Here is a 24515-nt window from a genome sequence, read left to right on the forward strand (position 1 = left end):
GAAAGAAAGAAAGAAAGAAAGAAAGAAAGAAAAAGAGAAAGAAGAGACAAAAAGAAAGAAAAAGTCTCAGCAGAAGCTAAGGAGAATTGTAAAGAATCCCGACATCAATACAGTGCTGAAGGGGATGGGTGCAGGAAAAACTGCAGTGTTGTAGCATATTTTTGATTCACATGCAGCATCATGATACTGAGCCAGCAAGACTTGGTTTGTGATGTGAAAACATGAGTGTTCCGATAAAGAGCGCATGGCAGAGTGACTGGGAATGGAAGTGAGGTGGGTCAGGGAACACCTTGCAGGCTCCTCAGGGAAAGAGTTGACCCACACACTTAACCCTCACTGTGAGCTTCAACTCTTCAAATTCATTTTCAAAATAAGTTACACATGACCCCACAAGTTTGAAGTTACTGTGGGAAAGTATCACTTCTTGCTGTTCCCTTATAAGTAAGGGAAATAATGACCAGAGTGGAATTTGGGGAGAATGCCTTGACCCTACCCAGTTTTCACATGACTAAGAATTAAAAGGAAAATGCATACGTTTTCCTATGAAGATTATTTATGTGTAGTGGTATTTCACGGCAGTTCTAATTTGACGATGGTGATGACAGCTTTTCAAAAGGGATCACACTGGGGACAGCCTGGGCTTTCCCACATGTTCTATGAAGCAGTAATTCAGAAAAAAAAAAAAAAAAAGGCATGCAGGCAAAAATCAGTAACATCTGGGCTACAGCTGGGCCCTGCTGCCTAGGTTTAGTTAGGTTCTGTGGCCTCCAGCCTTGCTAGCCCCGCAGCCTCTCAGCCCAAGGACCACTTCAGTTCACCAGCAATAGCAAAAGGCTACTGTGTAAGGGTAAGACCCAGTGATTACACAGTGTGCCAAGCACTGCTCTAAGCACACACCATCCACAAAGCCTTTGAAGTCTGAAGTTGTTTGAAGTTCACAACAGCTGCCTGGAACAGATAGCAACTTCTAACCCTAATTAAAGTCACATAACCAGAGGCAAAAGCAGTTTCCAGCAGATGGTCTGGCACATTCCTAATCACCGTGCCATCTTCAATTTAAAAATACCACAAAGGTGTGAGTTTCTGCCTCACTGATGAGAATGCCTTGTGTTTGCAGACTGCGTAAGCTTTCAGGAACACTGGAAGTGTTACCTTTAAGAGCCTTGTTTTATTTCTGCGAGCTTTGTAAAATGATATTGCTGGTAGAAAACAAGTAAGTACGCATGAAGAGTGTGGCATCGCCTCCACTCCATGTGCTGCGGGGCCTAGGAATGTCTAAGCAGCACTGAGAACAAACACCGACGGCTCTGAGACAAGAGTGATGGGATTTCAGTCACGTGTATGTGCTAACATGGAAAGCTTCATCTCAGAGAAAGCCATTTCTAATTCTCAGAGAATCTCACACGTTATCAAAAATGAGCAGACGGTCAGTTCTGAAAGTTCTGATCTCTTCCACTTAAACTGAAAAGCTAAACTATCCCGGGATAGTTACAAAAGTCGTTTTCAGTTGCCTGGTAAAAAGCTTGGGAAAGAAATTCCTTTACAAAACATTCTTTTGTCTTTTTCTTAGAAGGGTCAGTGAGGGCAGGGTCTCACTGGCCTCAAACAAACTATGTAGCTGAGAAAGACCTTCACCTCCTGATACTCCTGCTTCCACCTCCCAAGTACCGGGGTGACGGGTGTGTGCCACCAGGCCTTTGGCATGGTGGTGGGCATCAAACCAAGGCCTTCACTAGGCAGGACTCTAACGCTGAGCCACATGGCAGCCCTAAAACATTTCTTCCATTAAAAAAGTGAAATCATTACAGAAAGAGGACTGTCTAATGACCACTTCTAAGTAGGACCTTGTGAGACAACAGACTTACTCTATTTTCTTTTGGGTTTTGGGTTTATTCTCAAACACATTTTCAGCATTTCTGGTTTCAGCAAAAGAGCAAAGTAACCATTAAGCTCCACTAAGGGAGAGAGAAACAAAGCCTCCATGTAGTAGAGGGTTGGCCTAAGTGGGCATATTTTTTTTTCTTTAAAAAAAAAAGATTTCATGTATATGAATGCCCTATCTGCATATACACCTACATGCCAAAAGAAGGCATCAGACCCCATAAGAGATGGTTGTGAGCCACCATGTGGTTGCTGGGATTTGAACTCAGTACCTCTGGAAGAGCAGCCAGTGCTCTTAGCCACTGAGCCATCTCTCCAGCCCCAGGTATATTTTCCTTTTATCTGAATCTAATTTCTGAAGAAGCCAGAAACAAGGCACCTTGTCCCATCCTACTGGTTTAAGAAGAGTGTCAAAATGTGGCTCTAGCAGCTAAAAGTGCCCCCACCTTCCTCCTGGGACCTAGTGCAGGATGACTAAGGGATATGGACTCAGCACAGAGCAGATGGCACAGGCCAGCAAGAGGGACGTGGGAATGCTGGCCTCACGGGGCTGTCTTGCCTCTCAGAGTCATTTTCTAGCTCAAAAGGGAAGCAATGAGCAAAGTTGCTTTCCTGATCTGTCACTGAGTGGGAAAATCATTTTCTTTGGAGGGGGAGAAGTGTCATGTCTACTGTTGGACAGGGTCCATTTTCTTAAAATAAGTGTGATACAGAAGTCATCAGTGACTTGGCATTCAGGTTGTTGTGGGTTTTCAAAGCAGCTCAGGCTTAGGGAAGATGTTCATTCACCTCTACTTACCAGGACCCTGGAAGCTGATTCTGCCATTGAAGGGAGTAGTTGGAAAATCTTGCTGTATGCTGGCCGCAGTGGGTCTCTAAAGATGCTGAGTGATATAGCTGCCTCCTGGTTTTACTGGTTAGAATCCTGTTCTCCTGTGAAAGTATAGCAGGACTCACAGTGAAGCCTGGGGGCCTTAAGCTCTTAGAACAGCACACTTATCACTTACCTCTTAGTCGGTTGATGAAAATGAACAAGCCATTACAAGTACACTTGCACAGACTTGCAGACACTAAGAACTGGAAGATAGATGTGAGATGCCCACTTTCTGCTTGGTATACAGAAGTAGTTAATGGCATCTGAGCTCAAGATGGAGTTCTTTGGTCATGGAAGAAGCAATCAGATTTGCCACTATAAGAAACTCAGGTTTGCCATCCTGAGACCAGACCCTTGATTGGCTAACCCATATCTTAACAGAACCAGCTTTTTAACTTTAGACTAACCACAGAGTCTCTTTGAGCTCCGGGTCTCTCAGTAGATAAAAGAGGATTTTAACAGGTTGGTTGCTGAGGCAGGATAGAAGTAGATCTTAATGTTTCCTAACTTGGCAAACACCATGAGATACAAAAGTATCACAATAGATTTTCTTTGATGTTCTGAGGGGGGAAATCAGCAATGTGCATCACAGTTCTTAATGTAGAATTTCATTGATGATCTTTAATTATAACCAATTCTAAAAGGAATAAATGCTACATGTTTATACTATCCTATATTGTAGCCACTAGCCACATATGGCCATTTAATATAAACTCCTGGCCACAATCTTCTGTCTTAAACAGTGCAGATACAGAACAAGGCCATCCTCAAGGAAGTTTGTCTTGCCCAGCACCAGCCTGGACCTTTGCCCAGACCTCTAACTGCAGCTTCTTGTTCCTTGCAACAGGATATAGGTGCCTGTGCTCTAGGGTGATGGGCAGATCACTGGACAATGAAAGGATGAGACTCTATAGCATTTGAGCAGAGCAGTGCAGAGAATCTTCCAGGCAAGGGATGTTAGCACTGATAGAGGAGATGTGAATGCTGTGGAGGAGGTGTGGCTAGAGGAAGGAATTAGAAAGCCCCTGAGTCACCCTGGGCCTCACATTCTGATCTGGACCTCTGTGAGACAAAGAACCCCAGAGATGACGTCCTCAGAGATATTGTCACCCTATGTGTACACACACACACACACACTCCATCCCAACAGTGGAGGAGTGTGAGAGGAGAGGGATTGCTCCCATCTTGGGAAACAAGGGTCCTGCTCAGCAGTCAGTGGTGGGAGATAGGTTAGTAATGTCTGGCCATGTTAAGAGGATATTACTCTGTAAGCCGAGTAGAGAAGAATTCATTGAAATAGGGGAGAGGAACTGCTACTCTAAAGGTTTCTGAAGTGTAGCTGGATAGTTAAAGTGAGTTTGTTTTGAGGTTTGGCCTTAGTATTAGAAGGAAACTAACATTGACATAGGAGAAGGCTTGGTTCTGTCTTCCCTTCCACTGAAGGGCCAAGAGTATGAAGAACGGAAGAAATCAGAGGTAGCCGGCAAAGCATGTAACCATACCTGCCGCCTGGGAGCCATCTGTGAAGGAGTCACCTTTCTCTTCTGGACTCTCTTCCAGGTGCTACTGCAGGCGATGAGACTGAAGATACAAGCACGGAGTTCACAGACAGCATTGAGGAGGAGGCTGCACACACCAGCCACCAGCAAGTAAGTCGGTGTCAGGTGTGAGGGTTTCCAGGGTGGAAGGAACAGTCTCTGATCTGATTCTCACCTTCAGCCTCCGTGCGCCGGGAGTGAGGACATCTTTTATGTAACCCACTCCCCCGCTCTGCTCCCTGTTCCCCCTCACTCTTTCCCTGTTCAGTCTTTGTTTTCACTACCCCTATTTCTTATTTCTGCTTCTTTTCCCTACCCACCTTTGTCCCTATTGACCACCTGTAGCTTTAGCTTCAGAAGGATTTTTACTTACAAGACAATGGATGCTTCCCCTCTTTGGCTTTTGTGAGCGAAAGACGAAACAGAAGACAGGGAGGCATTGAAGGGCTGTCTGGGGAACAGCAAGGCCTCCAGCCTGCCTAAGAGAGCTGGCTGAGAAACTCCCAGAGGATTGGAGTGCCTCCATGGCAGGGATCTTTCTCAGTGAAGTAGAAGAGAGCTTTGCTCTGCGTTCTGACACACTACCCAGTAGCCAGCCCTGCCAAGCCTCAGAATCTGGCACTGGCCCACCCTCAGAGAAAGTGTAAGGTCTCCAGGCCAAGACTGAATGTCCCAGACCTCAGAGCTTAAGTCACCTTTAGTGATCATTGGAACTGAGTGTCTCTCCCTTGCCTGGTGACAATTAACAGTCATATCTAAATGCCTGTGGCTCTTAAGTCGTTGCAGTGATAGAGGACCACCTCTAGAAAGAAACTGGACTTTCCTAGTGCAATCTTCCTTGGGGCTACTAGAAACACTTGCAGGGGAAATGAGGCTTGTGGCCTGTACATTTTCTGTGCAAGACAAAGAACATCCATTAAACTGACAAGAAGAAGCCAAGTGCACACAGACCCTAACTGAATAGAATCTGACATTGTTTGGGTCTCCTGAGGACCGGAGTGTGTCTGGGATACTAGACTTCATCATGAGTGTCTTTACTTTCTATCAAGCTCTCCTTTCTGTTGCTGTAGCCATGACAACCCTTCACTCCTCCCTCGAACATTTTGCATTAGCTGCTCTTTTGGGTTTGCTTCATCTGAGTCCTCCTCACTGACTAATATGCTGCAGTTTTAATTACATACACCACTGCCTGGGTGCACAGATGTCTCTGCCCCTCCCTCCCCGATCTCGTCAAGGACCTCTGGGTGAGAGAATATGCAGGTCGGACAGAAGTCTACTCCAACTGATTGGAGTGTTGGCCAGATGCAATGGTTATAACAGCTGTGGGGCAGGAATAACGTCAGATTAAATAAACAGAAGACCCTGATGTTATGACCATCAGATTCGGACTGCTGTGCTCTAACTATTCCTGCTGCTGCAAGTCTTGCAGGCAAACTGGTTTGTGAAGCCATTTCTTCCCCAGTCTTTTTCTGTAGCCTCACACCAAGATGACCAGACTCTACTTTGAGAAGGTCAGTACCTTCTACAACCACCCTGGAGTTTACTCTGGCACATCACAGTGCTTGTCTTAGTACTTAGCACAGGAAATGCTCAGTATAATTATGAGGTATCAAACCTTCAGATCAAGGCTTTATTCTTAATAGACAGACAAGTATGCCCTCTGGATGAGGAATCTTTGGGTAAGCACCGTTTTCTTCCTATCACCTTTTCTTGAAAACTGATTTCCAGCTTTGAATAGGAAGAGCTTGGTGTATGATGTTGTATATGAAGCCCCTTGTAAGTTCAGTTCATCTTTTGTGGGGTTTGAGTTGTGACTCTCTTGTTAACAATTAAATAAAGCTTGCTTTGCCATAACTACCGTGTGTCCAGATTCTAAAGATTTGTTTGCTTGTTTCCAGGGAAATGGTCCTTTTAAGATTAGCATCTGAATTCTTATTGTATCCTTGGGAGATAAACTTTATTGTTGGTTCCACACTCCCTCTTAACTTAGCTCTACATACTTTCCCTAACAAACACAGTTGGATTTGTGTTCCTGGAGAGAATCAAAGAAAGCCTAGTTTCTTTTCTCATTTCTAGGAAGTCGGTTACCTCAGAAAGCATGACCACGACAGTCATCTTCCCATTGCTCACAAAATTACAGTCTCAAAGAGATGTAAAGACTGTAATAAGTGCCTAGGAGATGCCACAAAGGACACTGGAGAGCAGTCAGCCATTGCTGATCATTTGAACATCTGCAATGCAGAAAAAAAAAAAAAAACTTATCAGTAGTCAAGTCCACATGCAAAGAAGGCAGAAAACTAAACCACCCTTTCTTTCAGAAAAGCTATTTCAAAGTAGTAATATTTTATCATAAAATCATAATTAGATACACAGAGTACAATGTGATGATTTGATATATACATATATAGTCAAATAATTAAGCCAAGTTAATCAAGACAACCATACCTCATCTACTTTTGGTTTTTTATGATGTTTGAAATTTACTTAGTTACCTTTATACTTAATGATAACTATGGTCACCATGTTGAACAATCGATGTCAAAGTCCATTCCTTCTGTCTGGATGAAGCATTGTGACTTTTCAAGTCCCCACTGTATCCTCCTCCCCATATGTTGTAGAGGATTATAATTTAAAATTAGACCCAGAGGAGTTACACTACACACGCACTGAGTTTTATTTGAGGAAATTAGAACTCTGGCCACCACCAGCCATTCCTCTTTGTACTTTATTCAGTTGGCTCAGCTGTGTTAGATCCCACACATAAGTCATGTAAGGAAGAGGGGTGGTATTTGTTTTCTGTGTGCAGCTTTATTTCACATAGCCTAATGTTGTGGGTTGCCCAAGTGCTGTTTGCATTCTTATGTTAATTCTGCTTCCTCAAGAAGGACTGCCCATGACAAGGGGTAGATCGAGTACTCAGCAGATCTCATGTGAACTTTTTTCCCATTCTAACTGGTCAAATAAAGGCTAGAGCTTGTGATTGGGCAGTGGAAGGGAAAACGTGGGACTAGAAGTCTTAGAGAAGAGAGAGGAGGAGAGAGGATGGAGGAAGAGAAGGTAGATGCCAATATGGAGCAGAACCACATGGACTGGAGAAGCTGCAAGTAACAAGGGGTCTCATAGCTGGGGAATACGTTAGGATAATGATAGACCTACCCAATCTAGGCATATAGATTATAAATATAATAACCGGGTTGTGTGTTTTTTATTTGGGGTTAGAAATTACGGCAGAGTTGTGTGTTTTTTATTTGGGGTTATTGGGGGTAAGGAATCACTGCAACAGCCTAATGTCCTCCAGGTTTAAGCGAATAACAGGATATCCCCTCTTTTTTCAGACTCATTAATTTTTCTTTGCTCATGAATTCATAGACACCCAGGTTGGCTCCATGTGTAGCGTTTGCGAATAGTGTTGGAGAGGGCGTGCCCATGTCAATTCACATGCTGATTCAGCTCCTTTGGAAGTATACCCCAAAGTAGAGATCCTGGACCTCAGAGTAGTTCTGTCTAGTGTTTTACCATCCTAATAATAAATGAATGCTCTTTCTTACTCTTTTCTCCTTATCTTGTGTGTGTGTGTGTGTGTGTGTGTGTGTGTGTGTGTGTGTTCCTGAGGAAAGAGCCCAGAACCTCCTGCATAGTGTCTTTCTTAAAATATATACATCAACATTCTGATACATGTGAGGTGATCGCTCCTTGTAGTAGAACTCTTTATTTTCCTAATAATGAGCAACACTGATTTGAGAAATGATGGCTTCCTAATATCTTTAATATTGTCTGAAAATTGACCTCTGTGAGGAGTATGAAGCGAGAAGGTGAAAACCAAGCAACTCCATTCTAGCAAAAGCGCAGATCTGAAGTAGGTCTATGAAACATTCAAAAATGTTAAATTCCAGAAAAGTGATGGCACAAGGGGGTTAGGGATATGAAAAACTGCTAAGAGTATTATGATTTAAAACTGGACCCAGAAGTGTCACACTAGTATCACATACACTGAGTTTTACTTGGGAAAAAGTATGGTAATACTTGCTTCCCATAGGTGGTAAAAGTTAACAGAGCATCGAGATCCCAATTCAGTTTTCACAAATTATTTTTAAATTATAAAGTTAGTAAAACAAACAAACAAACCTTTTTCTTTCAGGGCTGTGAAAACTCACACTAGGCTGGACAGTGACCGGATCTCACCAGATGTATTCAGCCTGTGGTCCCATATGCCCTAGAATAGCTATGAATGCAGCCCTGCAAATGGGTAGATTATAATATGCCATATTGCTGTATCATAATGTTGGACACCTCTGAGTCTATAAATCATTTACAATGATTTATTTCCTTATTTTAAAATGAGAAATCATAGTAGATGAGTCTTAAGGTCCATCTGGCATCCATATTTTATGAGCCAAAATGTTTTCCTTTGAAAGAAAACAGGTTGCTGAAATCAATAAAATACATACACAGGAAAGTATTTTGTTAATGAATAGGCCTCATTAAAGCTGGACGCTACTTTTAAGCATAGTGTTAAGAAAAGAATGATTATTTTGTCCCTGTTCAAGTCTAGTGGTAATTTTTGTTATGTTCATTGCAAATGCTTTATATAGAGCGGTAAGATTACAAAGTTTACTTATTTATTTTTGCCTACGTATTCACTATTTTCAGGGCCTTTGAAATGGCCTTACTATGTAGCCCAGGCTAGCCTGGCTTCCAGTCCTCCTGCTTCAGCCACCCAAGTACTGTAATTACTTACAGGCATGGGCCACCACTCTCAGCATGTCACAAAGTTAAGTGAAGTTTATGGTAATAAGCCTTCAAAAGTGTCCTGCCCAATACCTAATCCTATTATTTATTTATTTATTTATTTATTTATTTATTTATTATTTATTTACAAATGTTGGGCGGTTCATGTAGAGATGGCATCAGCTGACTGCACTTGGAAGCAATCTTAGAGAAGGAGATTGTCTGTAGTCTAATCACAACTAGACTCAGAAAGCACAGATGGGATTGAATGCCTGTAGCTATGTCTATGACTCTCTCCTACACAGCAGCACAGCACTTGACAATTTCAGCTGCAGTGGTACTAGATAGCATTCATTACATGTGTGCTATGCATGATTGCTACCAGAAACCTACAGCATAAGTGTGACCTAGCTTTGTTAAGAGGACTAGCGAAGGTCAACAGCTCTGGGGCCACCCAAGCTACTCTATCAATCACTGACCCATACACCTTGCTCTGGCCCTATTCTGTTCAATATGGTAGTGACCTAGATGGATGCATAAAACATAATTAATTATATGAATCATCTTTCGTCATGTGACCACTACATGATTTATAGAGATGCACATCAACTATTTTAATGTTTTTTGTTAAGTGGGATATGAGTCTGTATAACCAGAATAAATTTATAAGTGACAAACATGACTCACAATATTAAGAGAGATAAAAGAAAACAAATTACTATGGGGGGGCGGTAGAGAGTAGGAGTCAAAATTGTCCTGAAATTGAGTATAACTTCCAAACAGTGTCACTGAGAGGAAAGAGAAGCCAGAATGACTGGGAAGTATGGGAAGTACTGTTAAGATTTGTGCTGCAGCACCTGCTTGTAAACCTAGCACTTGGGAGGACGAGCCAATAGAGTCAAAAGTTCAAGGACAGCCTGGGGTACTAGTGAGATTGAAGCCAATATAAGGCAAAAAAATAAGGAGGGAGGGAGGAGGAAATCCTTACATTAAAATAGCCACACACTAAGTAGGTTATCACACCCAGATTTTGAGTTGTATTAATACCCTTTTTAATGTGTAGGGATCAGCTGGAGATAAGTCCCATACGTATGACAAGAAAGTCTAAATACTCACAATTCCCACTTGGGGAAAAGCACCCTAAGGGCAGTGTCAAATGAAACATTTTGGAATGATGTCAAGAGAATCCTTAAGAAGAGAGGCATTGTGAAATTTTCCACTTAGTTTTCTTCTCTCATGCTTAGATTTACAGACAGAATTTAGCTGACAGCATTGGCACAAGGGCAATAATGGAAAAGGAAAACTGGGTGCTCAGTAGGGTGGCTTCCTTCAACCCCTCAGTGTGATTCTTCTGCTGTTGGTAGACTTGGCCTTGCTTTGCCCTGCCTGAAGCCCCAAAACCTTAATTTTGGGACTGACTGCTGGCTGCCTCCTTAGAGCCCTGAGTCCTCATCTCCTCTTTGGAGTCTGAGTTGTAGGCAGGGGCTTAGCCACTGAGCCCTGGCATCTTGGGCCATGATCTTCACAGTCAAGGCGCTCCTGCTCAAGGGTCAATAAAGCAGCGTGAAGTAGAGACAGACTATCAGGGACTCTACCCCCTATGAAGAGAAGCATTGCAGTATTGGCATCTGCTAGATCAAGTTAACCCCCATTTGTTTGCATTCCGTGTGTGTGTGTGTGTGTGTGTGTGTGTGTGTGTGTGTGCGCATGTGTGCATCTAACCATCTCTGGATTCTCTTCTTCGTCCAACAACAAATTCTTCCTACTTACTATTTGTATCCTTGCTTCCCAGGCCAAACTCAAGGCCCTTCTGACTACCTTAAACAGGAGACCATTTAGTTTTGTCTTTTGTTTCCTTTAGGAGCTGCCCTTTCTTGTGATTTTGGGTGAACTCCAGTGGCCTAACTTCTTTAAACCTTGATTCTCTTTCAGCTCATCAAGGTGGCTTTGGAGAAAAGCCTGGCAACCATGGAGACCCAGAACATATGTCTTCAGCCCCCTTCCCCAGTAGGAGAGGACAGTAACAGGTGTCTTCAGGAGGAAATGCTCCACCTGAGGGCTGAAATCCACCAGCACTTAGAGGAGAAGAGAAAAGCTGAGGCGGAACTCAAGGAGCTAAAGGCTCAAATTGAGGAAGCAGGATTCTCCTCTGTGTCCCACATCAGGTATGTCCCAACTTTCCCCCAGACCATGAGCTACCATAGCCAGGAACCTGCCTCTGCACTCAAGGCATTGGTGCTGCACCAGGGTCATCCACATCACAGGCGCCATGCCTTCATGCTTCCATACACTCTTTAGATAAAGTTAATAGTATTAGAGAGTGTTAGATAGTAGCTTTTCTTACTAAAGCAGTCTGGACTTAATTCAATATAATAACGCTCACTGTTACTGTCCAGGTGTATATGAATAGACAGAATCTACCTTAGTTATATGGGTGCAGCCTTCTGGATCAGGACCCATAATCATCTAACCAGGAAGCGTCACTGCTGTATACAGAACCAGAAGAGCCTACGAGGAGGTCTGAAAATCACCGAAGAAAGACCCCAACTTAGATAGTATGCAAAGACAAAGAATGTTTATTCTGCAGAAACATCTAGCATGGAAGGGTTACCATTGTTCAGAATGGCAAAGGAGACAAAAGCCATTCAAGTTCATTTTATAACAGAACTGCTTAATTGCTTCTGAGATAATAACAGACTTCTAAAACTTAGGGCACATTCCAAGGAGGTTATAAAAACCATTAACTGAAGGTCATAAAGATGATATACCCCACAGAACTCCAGTTGAAAAAACAGGAGATAAAATAATTAACTGGGTTTATCTAAGCAAAACTTCAAAGATGGCTTAGTTATAGCCCTAAACTTTCCATGATCCTGTAATCTATTAATAAATGGTGAAAGATAAGCGGAATAATTACTCCTAGTGTATATGCATGTAGGCATTCTCTGTTATAACCTTATTCAATTTACAACCTGAATTTATGTGCAAACTTGTAGTGATCTTTTTACCATGCAAACGTAAGCTCTGAGAGTTGTACAAGTACTGAGAACAAAGGGCAAAGATAAGTCCCCCGCAGAAATCCGGCCTATGTAGGGCCACAAGCCTCTTCTGGTCAGAAAAGCACCGGGGTAGCTAGGGCTCAGAGTCGGCTGACACTCGCCAGCTACCCACAACACCAGCCACAGGATCTTAAGACTTCTGGTGAGTGGAACACAGCTTCTGCTCCAATCCAATTGCGCGCGGGACCTGAGACTGCATTAGTTAGGGAAGCAGAAACCGGCCTGAGTAGGGCCACAGGCCTCATCCGGCCGGAACAGCACCTGTGTAGCTAGAGCGCAGGGTCGGCTGACACCCGCCAGCTACCCACGACCCCCGCCACAGGATTTTGAGACTGCTGGTGAGTGGAACACAGCTTCTGCTCCAGTCCAATCACGCGGGACCTGAGACTGCTCTGGTTGGGGAGGCAGAAATCCGGCCTACTTAGGGCCACAAGCCTCTTCCGGTCAGAAAAGCACCAGGGTAGCTAGGGCGCAGGGTCGGCTGACACTCGCCAGCTACCCACAACACCTGCCACAGGATCTTAAGACTTCTGGTGAGTGGAACACAGCTCCTGCTCCATTCCAATTGCGCGCGGGACCTGAGACTGCATTAGTTAGGGAAGCAGAAACCGGCCTGAGTAGGGCCACAGGCCTCATCCTGCCAGAACAGCACCAGTGTAGCTAGAGCGCAGGGTCGGCTGACACCCGCCAGCTACCCACGACCCCCGCCACAGGATTTTGATACTGCTGGTGAGTGGAACACAGCTTCTGCTCCAATCTTTAAACAGTGACAACGACAACAACTAACCCCAGAGATTACCAGATGGCAGAAGGTAAACGTAATAATCTTACTAACAGAAACCAAGACCACTCACCATCATCAGAACCCAGCACTCCCACTTCGCCCAGTCCAGGGCACCCCAACACACCGGAAAAGCTAGACACGGATCTAAAAGCATATCTCCTGATGATGGTAGAGGACTTCAAGAAGGACTTTAATAACACACTTAAAGAAATACAAAGGAACACTGGTAAACAGGTAGAAGACAATAAAGAGGAAGCACAAAAATCCCTTAAAGAATTGCAGGAGAACACTGCTAAAGAGTTACAAATCCTTAAAGAAAAACAGGATAACCTAATCAAACAGGTAGAAGTCCTTAATGAAAAACAGGAAAACACATCCAAACAGATGATGGAAATGAACAAAACCATACTAGACCTAAAAAGGGAAGTAGACACAATAAAGAAAACCCAAAATGAGGCAACACTGGAGATAGAAACCCTAGGAAAGAAATCTGGAACCATAGATACCAGCATCAGCAACAGAATACAAGAGATGGAAGAGAGAATCTCAGGTGCAGAAGATTCCATAGAGAACATCGGCACAACAATCAAGGAAAATGTACAATGCAAAAAGATCCTAACTCAAAACATCCAAGAAATACAGGACACAATGAGAAGACCAAACCTACGGATAATAGGAGTGGATGAGAATGAAGATTTTCAACTCAAAGGACCAGCAAACATCTTCAACAAAATTATAGAAGAAAACTTCCCAAATCTAAAGGAAGAGATGCCCATGAACATACAAGAAGCCTACAGAACTCCAAATAGACTGGACCAGAAAAGAAATACCTCCTGACACATAATAATCAGAACAACAAATGCTCTAAATAAAGATAGAATACTAAAAGCAGTAAGAGAAAAAGGCCAAGTAACATATAAAGGCAAGCCTATCAGAATTACACCAGATTTTTCACCAGAGACTATGAAAGCCAGAAGATCCTGGACGGATGTTATACAGACACTAAAAGAACACAAATTCCAGCCCAGGCTACTATACCCAGCCAAACTCTCAATTAACATAGATGGAGAAACCAAAGTATTCCACGACAAAACCAAATTCACACATTATCTCTCCACAAATCCAGCCCTTCAAAGGATAATAACAGAAAAAAACCAATACAAGGACAGGAACCACGCCCTAGAAACAACAAGAAGGTAATCCCTCAACAAACCTAAAAGAAGACAGCCACAAGAACAGAATGCCAACTTTAACAACAAAAATAACAGGAAACAACAATTACTTTTCCTTAATATCTCTTAATATCAATGGACTCAACTCCCCGATAAAAAGACGTAGACTAACAAACTGGCTACACAAACAAGACCCAACATTTTGCTGCTTACAGGAAACTCATCTCAGAGAAAAAGATAGACACTACCTCAGAATGAAAGGCTGGAAAACAATTTTCCAAGCAAATGGTATGAAGAAACAAGCTGGAGTAGCCATTCTAATATCTGATAAGATTGACTTCCAACCCAAAGTCATTAAAAAAGACAGGGACACTTCATACTCATCAAAGGTAAAATCCTCCAAGAGGAACTATCAATCCTGAATATCTATGCTCCAAATACAAAGGCAGCCACATTCATTAAAGAAACTTTAGTAAATCTCAAAGCACACATTGCACCTCATACAATAATAGTGGGAGACTTCAACACACCACTTTCACCAATGGACAGATGGTGGAAACAGAAACTAAACAGGGACACAGTGAAACTAACAGAAGTTATGAATCAAATGGATCTGGCAGATATCTACAGAACATTCTATCCTAAAACAAAAGGATATACCTTCTTCTCAGCACCTCATGGTACTTTCTCCAAAATTGACCACATAATTGGTCACAAAACAGGCCTCAACAGATACAAAAATATTGAAATTGTCCCATGCATCCTATCAGATCACCATGGACTAAGGCTGATCTTCAATAACAAAATAAATAATAGAAAGCCAACCTTCACGTGGAAACTGAACAACACTCTTCTCAATGATACCTTGGTCAAGGAAGGAATAAAGAAAGAAATTAAGGACTTTTTAGAGTTCAATGAAAATGAAGCCACAACATACCCAAACTTATGGGACGCAATGAAAGCATTTCTAAGAGGAAAACTCATAGCTCCGAGTGCCTCCAAAAGGAAACTAGAGAGAGCACACATTAGCAGCTTGACAACATACCTAAAAGCACTAGAACAAAAGGAAGCAAATTCACCCAAGAGGAGTAGACGGCAGGAAATAATCAAACTCAGGGGCGAAATCAACCAAGTGGAAACAAGAAGAACTATTCAAAGAATCAACCAATCAAGGAGCTGGTTCTTGCCGGGCGTGGTGGCGCACGCCTTTAATCCCAGCACTCGGGAGGCAGAGGCAGGCGGATTTCTGAGTTCGAGGCCAGCCTGGTCTACAAAGTGAGCTCCAGGACAGCCAGGGCTATACAGAGAAACCCTGTCTCGTAAAAACCAAAAAAAAAAAAAAAAAAGGAGCTGGTTCTTTGAGAAAATCAACAAGATAGATAAACCCTTAGCCAGACTCACTAGAGGGCACAGGGAAAGCATCCTAATTAACAAAATCAGAAATGAAAAAGGAGACATAACAACAGATCCTGAAGACATCCAAAACACCATCTGATCCTTCTACCAAAGGCTATACTCAACAAAACTGGAGAACCTGGATGAAATGGAGAAGTTCCTAGACAGATACCAGGTACCAAAGTTGAATCAAGATCAGGTTAATGATCTAAACAGCCCTATATCCCCCAAAGAAATAGAAGCAGTCATTAATAGTCTCCCAACCAAAAAAAGCCCAGGAGCAGATGGGTTTAGTGCAGAGTTCTATCAGACCTTCAAAGAAGATCTAATCCCAGTTCTTCACAAACTATTCCACAAAATAGAAACAGAAGGTACTCTACCCAACTCATTCTATGAAGCCACAATTACTCTGATACCTAAACCACAAAAAGACCCAACAAAGATAGAAAACTTCAGACCAATATCCCTTATGAATATTGATGCAAAAATCCTCAATAAAGTTCTTGCTAACCGAATCCAAGAACACATCAAAACAATCATCCATCCTGACCAAGTAGGTTTCATCCCAGGGATGCAGGGATGGTTCAATATACGGAAATCCATCAACGTAATCCAGTATATAAACAAACTCAAAGACAAAAACCACATGGTCATCTCGTTAGATGCGGAAAAAGCATTTGACAAGATCCAACACCTATTCATGATAAAAGTCTTGGAAAGATCAGGAATTCAAGGCCCATACCTAAACATGATAAAAGCAATCTACAGCAAACCAGTAGCCAACATCAAAGTAAATGGTGAGAAGCTTGAAGCAATCCCTCTAAAATCAGGGACTAGACAAGGCTGTCCACTTTCTCCATACCTATTCAACATTGTACTTGAAGTCCTAGCCAGAGCAATTCGACAACAAAAGGAGATCAAAGGGATACAAATTGGAAAAGATGAAGTCAAAATATCACTTTTTGCAGATGATATGATAGTATATATAAGTGACCCTAAAAATTCCACCAGAGAACTCCTAAGCCTGATAAACAGCTTCGGTGAAGTAGCTGTATATAAAATTAACTCAAACAAATCAATGGCCTTTCTCTACACAAAGAATAAACAGGCTGAGAAAGAAATTAGGGAAACAACACCCTTCTCAATAGTCAAAAATAATATAAAATATCTTGGCCTGACTCTAACTAAGGAAGTGAAAGATCTGTATAATAAAAACTTCAAGTCTCTGAAGAAAGAAATTATAGAAGATCTCAGAAGATGGAAAGATCTCCCATGCTCATGGATTGGCAGGATCAATATTGTAAAAATGGCTATCTTGCCAAAAGCAATCTACAGATTCAATGCAATCCCCATCAAAATTCCAAATCAATTCTTCAACGAATTAGAAAGTGCAATCTGCAAATTCATCTGGAATAACAAAAAACCTAGGATAGCAAAAACTCTTCTCAAGGATAAAAGAACCTCTGGTGGAATCACCATGCCGGACCTAAAGCTTTACTACAGAGCAATTGTGATAAAAACTGCATGGTACTGGTATAGTGACAGACAAATAGACCAATGGAATAGAATTGAAGACCCAGAAATGAACCCACACACCTACGGTCACTTGATCTTCGACAAGGGAGCTAAAAACATCCAGTGGAAGAAAGACAGCATTTTCAACAAATGGTGCTGGCACAACTGGTTGTTAACATGTAGAAGAATGCGAATCGATCCATTCCTATCTCCTTGTACTAAGGTCAAGTCTAAGTGGATCAAGGAACTTCACATAAAACCAGAGACACTGAAACTTATAGAGGAGAAAGTGGGGAAAAGCCTTGAAGATATGGGCACAGGGGAAAAATTCCTGAATAGAACAGTAATGGCTTGTGCTGTAAGATCGAGAATTGACAAGTGGGACCTCATGAAACTGCAAAGCTTCTGCAAGGCTAAAGACACCATCAATAAGACAAAAAAAAACACCAACAGATTGGGAAAGGATCTTCACCTATCCTAAATCAGATAAGGGACTAATATCCAATATATATAAAGAACTCAAGAAGGTGGACTCCAGAAAGTCAAATAACCCCATTAAAAAATGGGGCTCAGAACTGAACAAAGAATTCTCACCTGAGGAATACCGAATGGCAGAGAAGCACCTGAAAAAATGTTCAACATCCTTAATCATCAGGGAAATGCAAATCAAAACAACCCTGAGATTCCATCTCACACCAGTCAGAATGGCTAAGATCAAAAATTCAGGTGACAGCAGATGCTGGCGGGGATGTGGAGAAAGAGGAACACTCCTCCATTGTTGGTGGGATTGCAAGCTTGTACAACCACTCTGGAAATCAGTTTGGCGGTTCCTCAGAAAATTGGACATAGTACTACCGGAGGATCCAGCAATACCTCTCCTGGGCATATATCCAGAAGATGTCCCAACCGGTAAAAAGGACACATGCTCCACTATGTTCATAGCAGCCCTATTTATAATAGCCAGAAGCTGGAAAGAACCCAGATGTCCCTCAACAGAGGAATGGATACAGAAATTATGGTACATTTACACAATGGAGTACTACTCAGCTATTAAAAAGAATGAATTTATGAAATTCCTAGCCAAATGGATGGACCTGGAGGGCATAATCTTGAGTGAAGTAACACAATCACAAAAGAACTCACACAATATGTATTCACTGATAAGTGGATATTAGCCCAAAACTTAGGATACCCAAGATATGAGATACAATTTGCTAAACGCATGAAACTCAAGAAGAATGAAGACCAAAGTGTGGACACTGTGCCCCTTCTTAGAATTGGGAACAAAACACCCAGGGAAGGAGTTACAGAGACAAAGTTCGTAGCTGTGATGAAAGGATGGACCATTTAGAGACTGCCGTATCCAGGGATCCATCCCATAAGCAGCTTCTAAACGCTGACACCATTGCATACACTAGCAAGATTTTGCTGAAAGGACCCAAATATAGCTGTCTCTTGTGAGACGATGCCGGGGCCTAGCAAACACAGGAGTGGATGTTCACAGTCAGCTATTGGATGTATCACAGGGCTCCCAATGGAGAAGCTAGAGAAAGTACCCAAGGAGCTAAAGGGATCTGCAACCCTATTGTCGGAACAACATGATGTACTAACCAGAACCCCGGAGCTCTTGTCTCTAGCTGCATATGTATCGAAAGATGGTCTAGTCGGCCATCAATGGAAAGAGAGGCCCATTGGACTTGCAAACTTTATATGCCCCAATATAGGGGAATGCCAGGGCCAAAAGAATGGGAATGGGTGGGTAGGGAAGTGGGGGGCGCTATGGGGGACTTTTGGGATAACATTGGAAATGTAATTGAGGAAAATATGTAATAAAAGTATTAAAAATTAAAAAAAAAAATAAGTCCCCCTCCTCATTGCTCCCCAAGGCTTCAACTTACAGCCTGGAAATTCCCACTGAGATAGTACAAAGAGTGCTTTCCCTAGCCTCCAGTTGTGTCACTTTGAGGCGCTAAATGGATGCTGCAACTTTTAGCTTTAAGCAACTCAGAAAGGCAGATCAGTTGTGAAAGCCAAGTAGCTTAGCAAGTGGTTTGTGGCCTAATTTCTGGGTGGGCTTTTTTTAATTTATGGGATATGAGAAAGGAAGTCCTCAGAGGAGGATTTCTACAACCCTGACTATGTTCAGTAACTCCCTCCCATTAGTAAAAAAAAGTTGAATTGTGGAATTACAACTTTAATAACTACTAAGGACCAGCCTCAGCTTGGTTGGGGTCCTAAGGAAGGTGTGTTTAGAAGTGGCAAAAGAACAACTGGAAGCCAATTGAGGGTACAAGCTGACAGACAGCTCTGTAGTATGTTCAGGATGTCTCTCTAGACAGCTCTTTGTAGTCTGTTCAAGATAGCTTCCTTCTTGAGACAGCTCTAAGACAGTTCTCTCCTGAGACATCTCTCTTGCTAGAAAAAAATCTGAAAACTCTCTGGATTGCTCGTGGGTTTTTTTGACCAAAGTTAAAAAACTTGCTAGACAAAATTCTTGGTTTTGTCAGCAAAAATTAGAAATTCTACTAGAAAAATTCTAAAAAGCTATGTTTGCTCTCCAAACAGTTCTCTCTGGGTAGCTCTTCTTACAGACCAAAGCCTCGTCTTTTATTTACATATCAACTCAGTCACTTACTCCAGGTTCCCTTTTGAATATCTCATGAATCTGCACTTATGACTTTAGCCCCATGATTCTTAGAAGACTGCAAGTACATATTTTAATGACAAATGAATTCAGAGATCTGCCTACCTTTGTAAACACAAGCAATAAGCTAGCTGGGTGGGATGTTGTTCTGAGATCACCATTTGCACCACGCCTGGGCCTAAATTTACTCTGTCCTAGGCTAACCTTGAGCTCAGGAATCTGTCTTTGTAAGCACAAACAATAAACCTGGCTGAGTGGAATATTGCCCTGCAATCCCCACTCCTCAAATCTCTTTATCTCCTTCTTGAGTATCTTTCTGACAAGCTGGCTCAGAGAGCAGCTGCTTCTTTTTTTTTTTTTTGGGTCCATGAAGCCCCTCGTATAATTGCATCCTTATATTTTGCATAGTTGAAAAATTATACATTCTTGAACTTATGTTTTCAGTTCTTTCCCCCAGCCTTAAGGGCTGTCCTGAAGGCCACAGGATTTACCATTTACCATTTTGCTAAGGACACTAGACACACCCTTACCTCCTGGGACTCATGCTGCTTCTAATTATCATGGAGTCACTAGCCTTAGAGAGACGACATCTCCTGAAGAAGGAACAGAAAGTAGATTATGTATTGTACAAACAAGCCCCACACCTAGCAACTGTCAACACTGGTGGAGGCCCACGCCCTGCTCATTCTGGTCCAGGAGCAGGAACTGTGTCACACTGTCCTTTCCACAGCAGCCATGCAGCCCTCAGTGAGTAATCTTTGCCATTTCATGAAAATTATAAAAATGACAAGTACCTATCAATTGGCTACTTGTAAGGAGATTTTTTTCTTTTAATGTTGAAAAACACATTGATACTGTAGAGTTTCAGTATGATGACCTGTTTAAAAAAATGATATGGATCTAAAAAAATGGATCAATAGAGGAAGACACCAGATGTTAACCTCCAGGCTCCACATGGATACACACACATGCACTAACATGCAACACACACACACACACACACACACACAGACCACTTATTATTAAATCTGTTGCCATTCTAGACATCAGTTCTTTTATGTTGACTTACCCAGATAATTCTTTCTTTAAGTTTTACCTAAGTTAAAATGTAAGTTTTCCTTAGGCATCTATGTGTGTGGAGTTAGCTGTGATGTCACGAGCAGGGTATCCCTTAATTCTATATATGCCGTGTATAGATACCCTTGCAGGTTATTTTCATTTTTCCATGGAGCTATTAACCTGAAAATCTGAGTTGTGTAAAGCCTTCACTCATTCGTTTGTTTGTTTGTTTTGTTTTGTTTTGTTTGTTTTTCGAGACAGGGTTTCTCTGTATAGCCCTGGCTGTCCTGGAACTCACTCTGTAGACCAGGGTGGCCTCGAACTCAGAAATCCGCCTACCTCTGCCTCCCGAGTGCTGGAATTAAAGGCGTGCGCCACCACGCCCGGCTGCCTCCACTCATTCTTAAACACTCAGTCCATTGTTAAGCTTTAAGCCCTTTATACTGTGAAAACATCAGGCTTCACCCTGAAATGTAAATATGTAAGAGTAAGTAAATATTCTTTTCTATACATGTTCCTTTTTTCTCCCTCCTGCATGCCAATTTGGCAACAGACCTATACCTTTTTTTCTCTTTTGAAATCTCAGCTCTATGTCCCATTCATTTCTCCCAGAAATCCACACCTAACAATTTCTGCTTGAAACTCCAAGACTAGAATTCTGAGAAATCTAGTCTAGGTGCATGCCCAAGTACTGATTCTTTAGGCTATAGCTCTAAATCGTCTGTCTGTCTGTCTCTGTCTCTCTGTCTCTGTGTGTGTCTGTGTGTGTGTCTATGTGTGTGTCTGTGTGTGTGTGTTTTCTAGCTCAGCATTCACAGTTTAGTCAGTTTTATTACTTCAGTAAATAAAGATATTTTATGTGCCAGGTATGTCTGGTGGTCCCAGAAGCACAGGATAAATAGGAAAAATACAATATCTACCCTCTGGAAGGTCATCTCCTACTGTATGGACTAGAAATATAGCAAATAATTAAATAGCTACATTTTGTTTCAGTTCTGATTAGTATTATTTATTTGTACTCCTGATCCCCAATTTATCACTAAGTAACTTAAAACCAGTGATAACTAAGGCAATGATGAACCCAGAATACAAATTTGTCATAGGCAGGATCTATTTTCTTAAAAACAACAGCAACAACAACAACAAAACAACCCCTTAATATTGTAAGTTTGCTTGTATATTCTAGAGGTCACTAAGCATGTGAGACTATATTGCTAAGTAAGGGCAAATAGACTGGGGGTCTGATTAACAATCCTTTAGTAATGCTGCCATCAATGGCTATGGAAGCATATGTGGTGAGGCCATTTTTCCACATCCCCTCACTGGATCTTCTCATGTATCAAGTGAGGGCTTGTTACAGGTCTCTGAGGTTCAGTTATGTACTAGAGAGGCTCTGGGTGTTTCATGGACTAAGATGTGGGTGGAAAGGTCTTTGAAGGCTGGGCGTGGTGGTGCATGCCTTTAATCTAAGCACTTGGGAGGCAGAGGCAGGTGGATTTCTGAGGCTAGCCTGGTCTACAAAGTGAGTTCCAGGACAGCCAGGGCTACCCAGAGAAACCCTGTCTCAAAAAAACCAAAAAATAAAATAAAATAAAATAAAATAAAATAAAAGGAAAGGAAAGGTCTTTGAAGAGCTGCAGACCCCAACAAACCTGGCCCCTCATTGTGTGTCTCTTGCAGGAACACCATGCTGAGCCTTTGCCTTGAGAACGCAGAGCTGAAGGAGCAGATGGGAGAAGCAATGTCTGATGGATGGGAGGTCGAGGAGGACAAGGAGAAGGGCGAGGTGATGCTGGAGACAGTGGTCGCCAAAGGGTGTCTGAATGAGAACAGCCTTCAGGCTGAGTTCAGGAAAGTCCAGGGGAAACTCAAGAGTGCCTACAACATCATCAACCTCCTCAAAGAGCAGCTGCTCCTGAGGAGCTCGGAAGGGAACAGTCAAGAGATGCCAGAGCTCCTCATGCGCCTGGCCAGGGAGGTGGACAGAATGAACACAGGTCTGCCTTCCTCGGGGAAGCATCAGCACCAAGAGCAGGAGAATACAACCACCGCAAGGCCTGGCTCCAGACCCCAGAGCCTCCTGCTTGGGGCAGCCCTCTCAGTGGATGGCTACCAAGTAGGTGTGGGCAGGGATGAGGTGAGAGACTCAAAGGAGGACTGGGGGGTTTCAGCTTTTACCTTAAATTGTTCTGTGAGGGTCAGGGAGTATCAAGGGGAAGGCGCCTTGCCAGAGCTAGTAGGGCTCTGTAATCAGAGGCACCCATTCAACATCAGAATGATTCCACGCTATCTCATGAGTGTCTGAGCATTTAATTCCAGGTTACAGACTGCGATGGCAATTATAAACTGATGTTTGCACTCAGTGAGCCAGGATAATTGCTTTTCCTATCTCTCTCTCTCTCTCTCTCTCTCTCTCTCTCTCTCTCTCTCTCTCTCTCCCTCTCCCTCTCTCTCCCTCCCTCCTTCCCTCCCTCCCTTCCTTTCTTCCTTTCTTTCCAAGATAGGGTTTCTCTGTGTAGCTCTGTAGACCAGGCTGGCCTCAAACTCAGAGATCTGCCCATCTCTGCCTCCCGAATGCTGGAATTAAAGGTGTGTGCCCCCATCGCCTAGCCACAGTGGCTTTTCATTAGATGTAACAGCCCTGCTGTTAGGATGCTTTGGTTCTTCACAGAGCCTGGACATTGGTGTGTAACGCTATCTTCTTACCGCTGCTGCTTCCCCCACAGTTCCACAGTGGTGTGTGTCACGTGGGAGGTCACTGGTATCCTTCCGAGGGAAGGAACTTTGCCTCACATTCAGTGAGATGGAGAATTCAGTGGCTTATGAGAAGGCCCTTGGGATGGGAACGCAGAGAGGGTGGAGTGGAGATTTCCAACTCTTTCTTTCAAGAGATTGAGTAAGTGTTCATTACAAGCTGCTCCTGACTGGATTGGCACTGAGAACTGCCAATTGGCAGAACTGCTGTGGTAAACACATGGATGCATGCAGTCCACAGCACTCGGACATAGGCGTCACTGTTACCACAGAGAGGTTACCTCAGGCTGCCCTGATTCTTGATTGGGACTTTTTGCAGCTGGAGAACAAGCCCCAGGCCCAAGACTCTGGACAGCAGCCAGAATTCAGCCTCCCGGGCTCCACCAAACACCTGCGTTCCCAGCTGGCTCAGTGCAGACAACGATACCAAGATCTCCAGGAGAAGTTGCTCATCTCAGAAGCCACTGTGTTTGCCCAGGCAAACCAGCTGGAGAAGTACAGAGCCGTATTCAGTGAGTGTCACCAGCTCACTGTCACCTCCGTGTCCTCTGTTCACAAAGTCACCTGTTTCTCACATTCTTTCAACCCCAACCTGTGAACACTTCAGCCATGATACACTGTCTTAGATCTGTGGTGGTGAATATTTTACTTCAATCTGTAGATAGATGGATATAAAGGATAAAGGAAGAAATCAAGGTTTTAATGTTACACTGAAGGGACCAGAGATGTCTCTGGGCTTAAGAGCACTGGTTGTTCTTCAAAGGACCACGGTTTAGTTCCCAGCACCCCCAACGTGTTTCACAACCCCCTGTAACTACAGTTCGGGGCACCCAACATTCTCTTCTGGCCTCTGAGGCATGATCATGGTGCACATAGGTACATGTAGGCAAAGCACTCATTACACGTAAATTAAAAAATAAATACATCTTTAAAGCCACATTGAAAATATAGGAACAAAACAGACTAACATGTGGGCTTGCTGACCTCCGGGCTGTCAGGAGCTGACCTGGATCTCCATGTGGTGATGGTCTCTTTCCTCCTTTGCACCATAATAGATTCTTCAAAATCCTGGTGACTGTTGGTCTGACCTCAGCACTGTCGAAGAGAAACTG

At 42.8% G+C, this 24515-nt stretch overlaps 1 protein-coding gene across 12 annotated transcripts in view; it reads left to right on the plus strand.

Annotated features, from left to right (window-relative positions):
* The window catches only part of Pde4dip (phosphodiesterase 4D interacting protein), a 201453-nt gene that overhangs the window by 146354 nt on the left and 30584 nt on the right, over positions 1-24515 (plus strand). For all 12 annotated transcript variants that reach the window (XR_003836187.2, XM_029475071.2, XM_085835632.1 and 9 more), the window contains 4 exons: positions 4316-4404; positions 10954-11186; positions 22330-22765; positions 23723-23915. Coding sequence is in view for 11 of the 12 variants with exons in the window: in XM_029475071.2 (XP_029330931.2) it covers positions 4316-4404; positions 10954-11186; positions 22330-22765; positions 23723-23915 (951 nt within the window). In the remaining variant the exon portion in view is untranslated. The remainder of the gene's footprint in view (positions 1-4315; positions 4405-10953; positions 11187-22329; positions 22766-23722; positions 23916-24515) is intronic.

Source organism: Mus caroli, unplaced genomic scaffold, assembly GCF_978045245.1.
Source record: "Mus caroli unplaced genomic scaffold, Mus_caroli_1 scaffold_3, whole genome shotgun sequence".
Classification (NCBI taxonomy): Eukaryota; Metazoa; Chordata; class Mammalia; order Rodentia; family Muridae; genus Mus; species Mus caroli.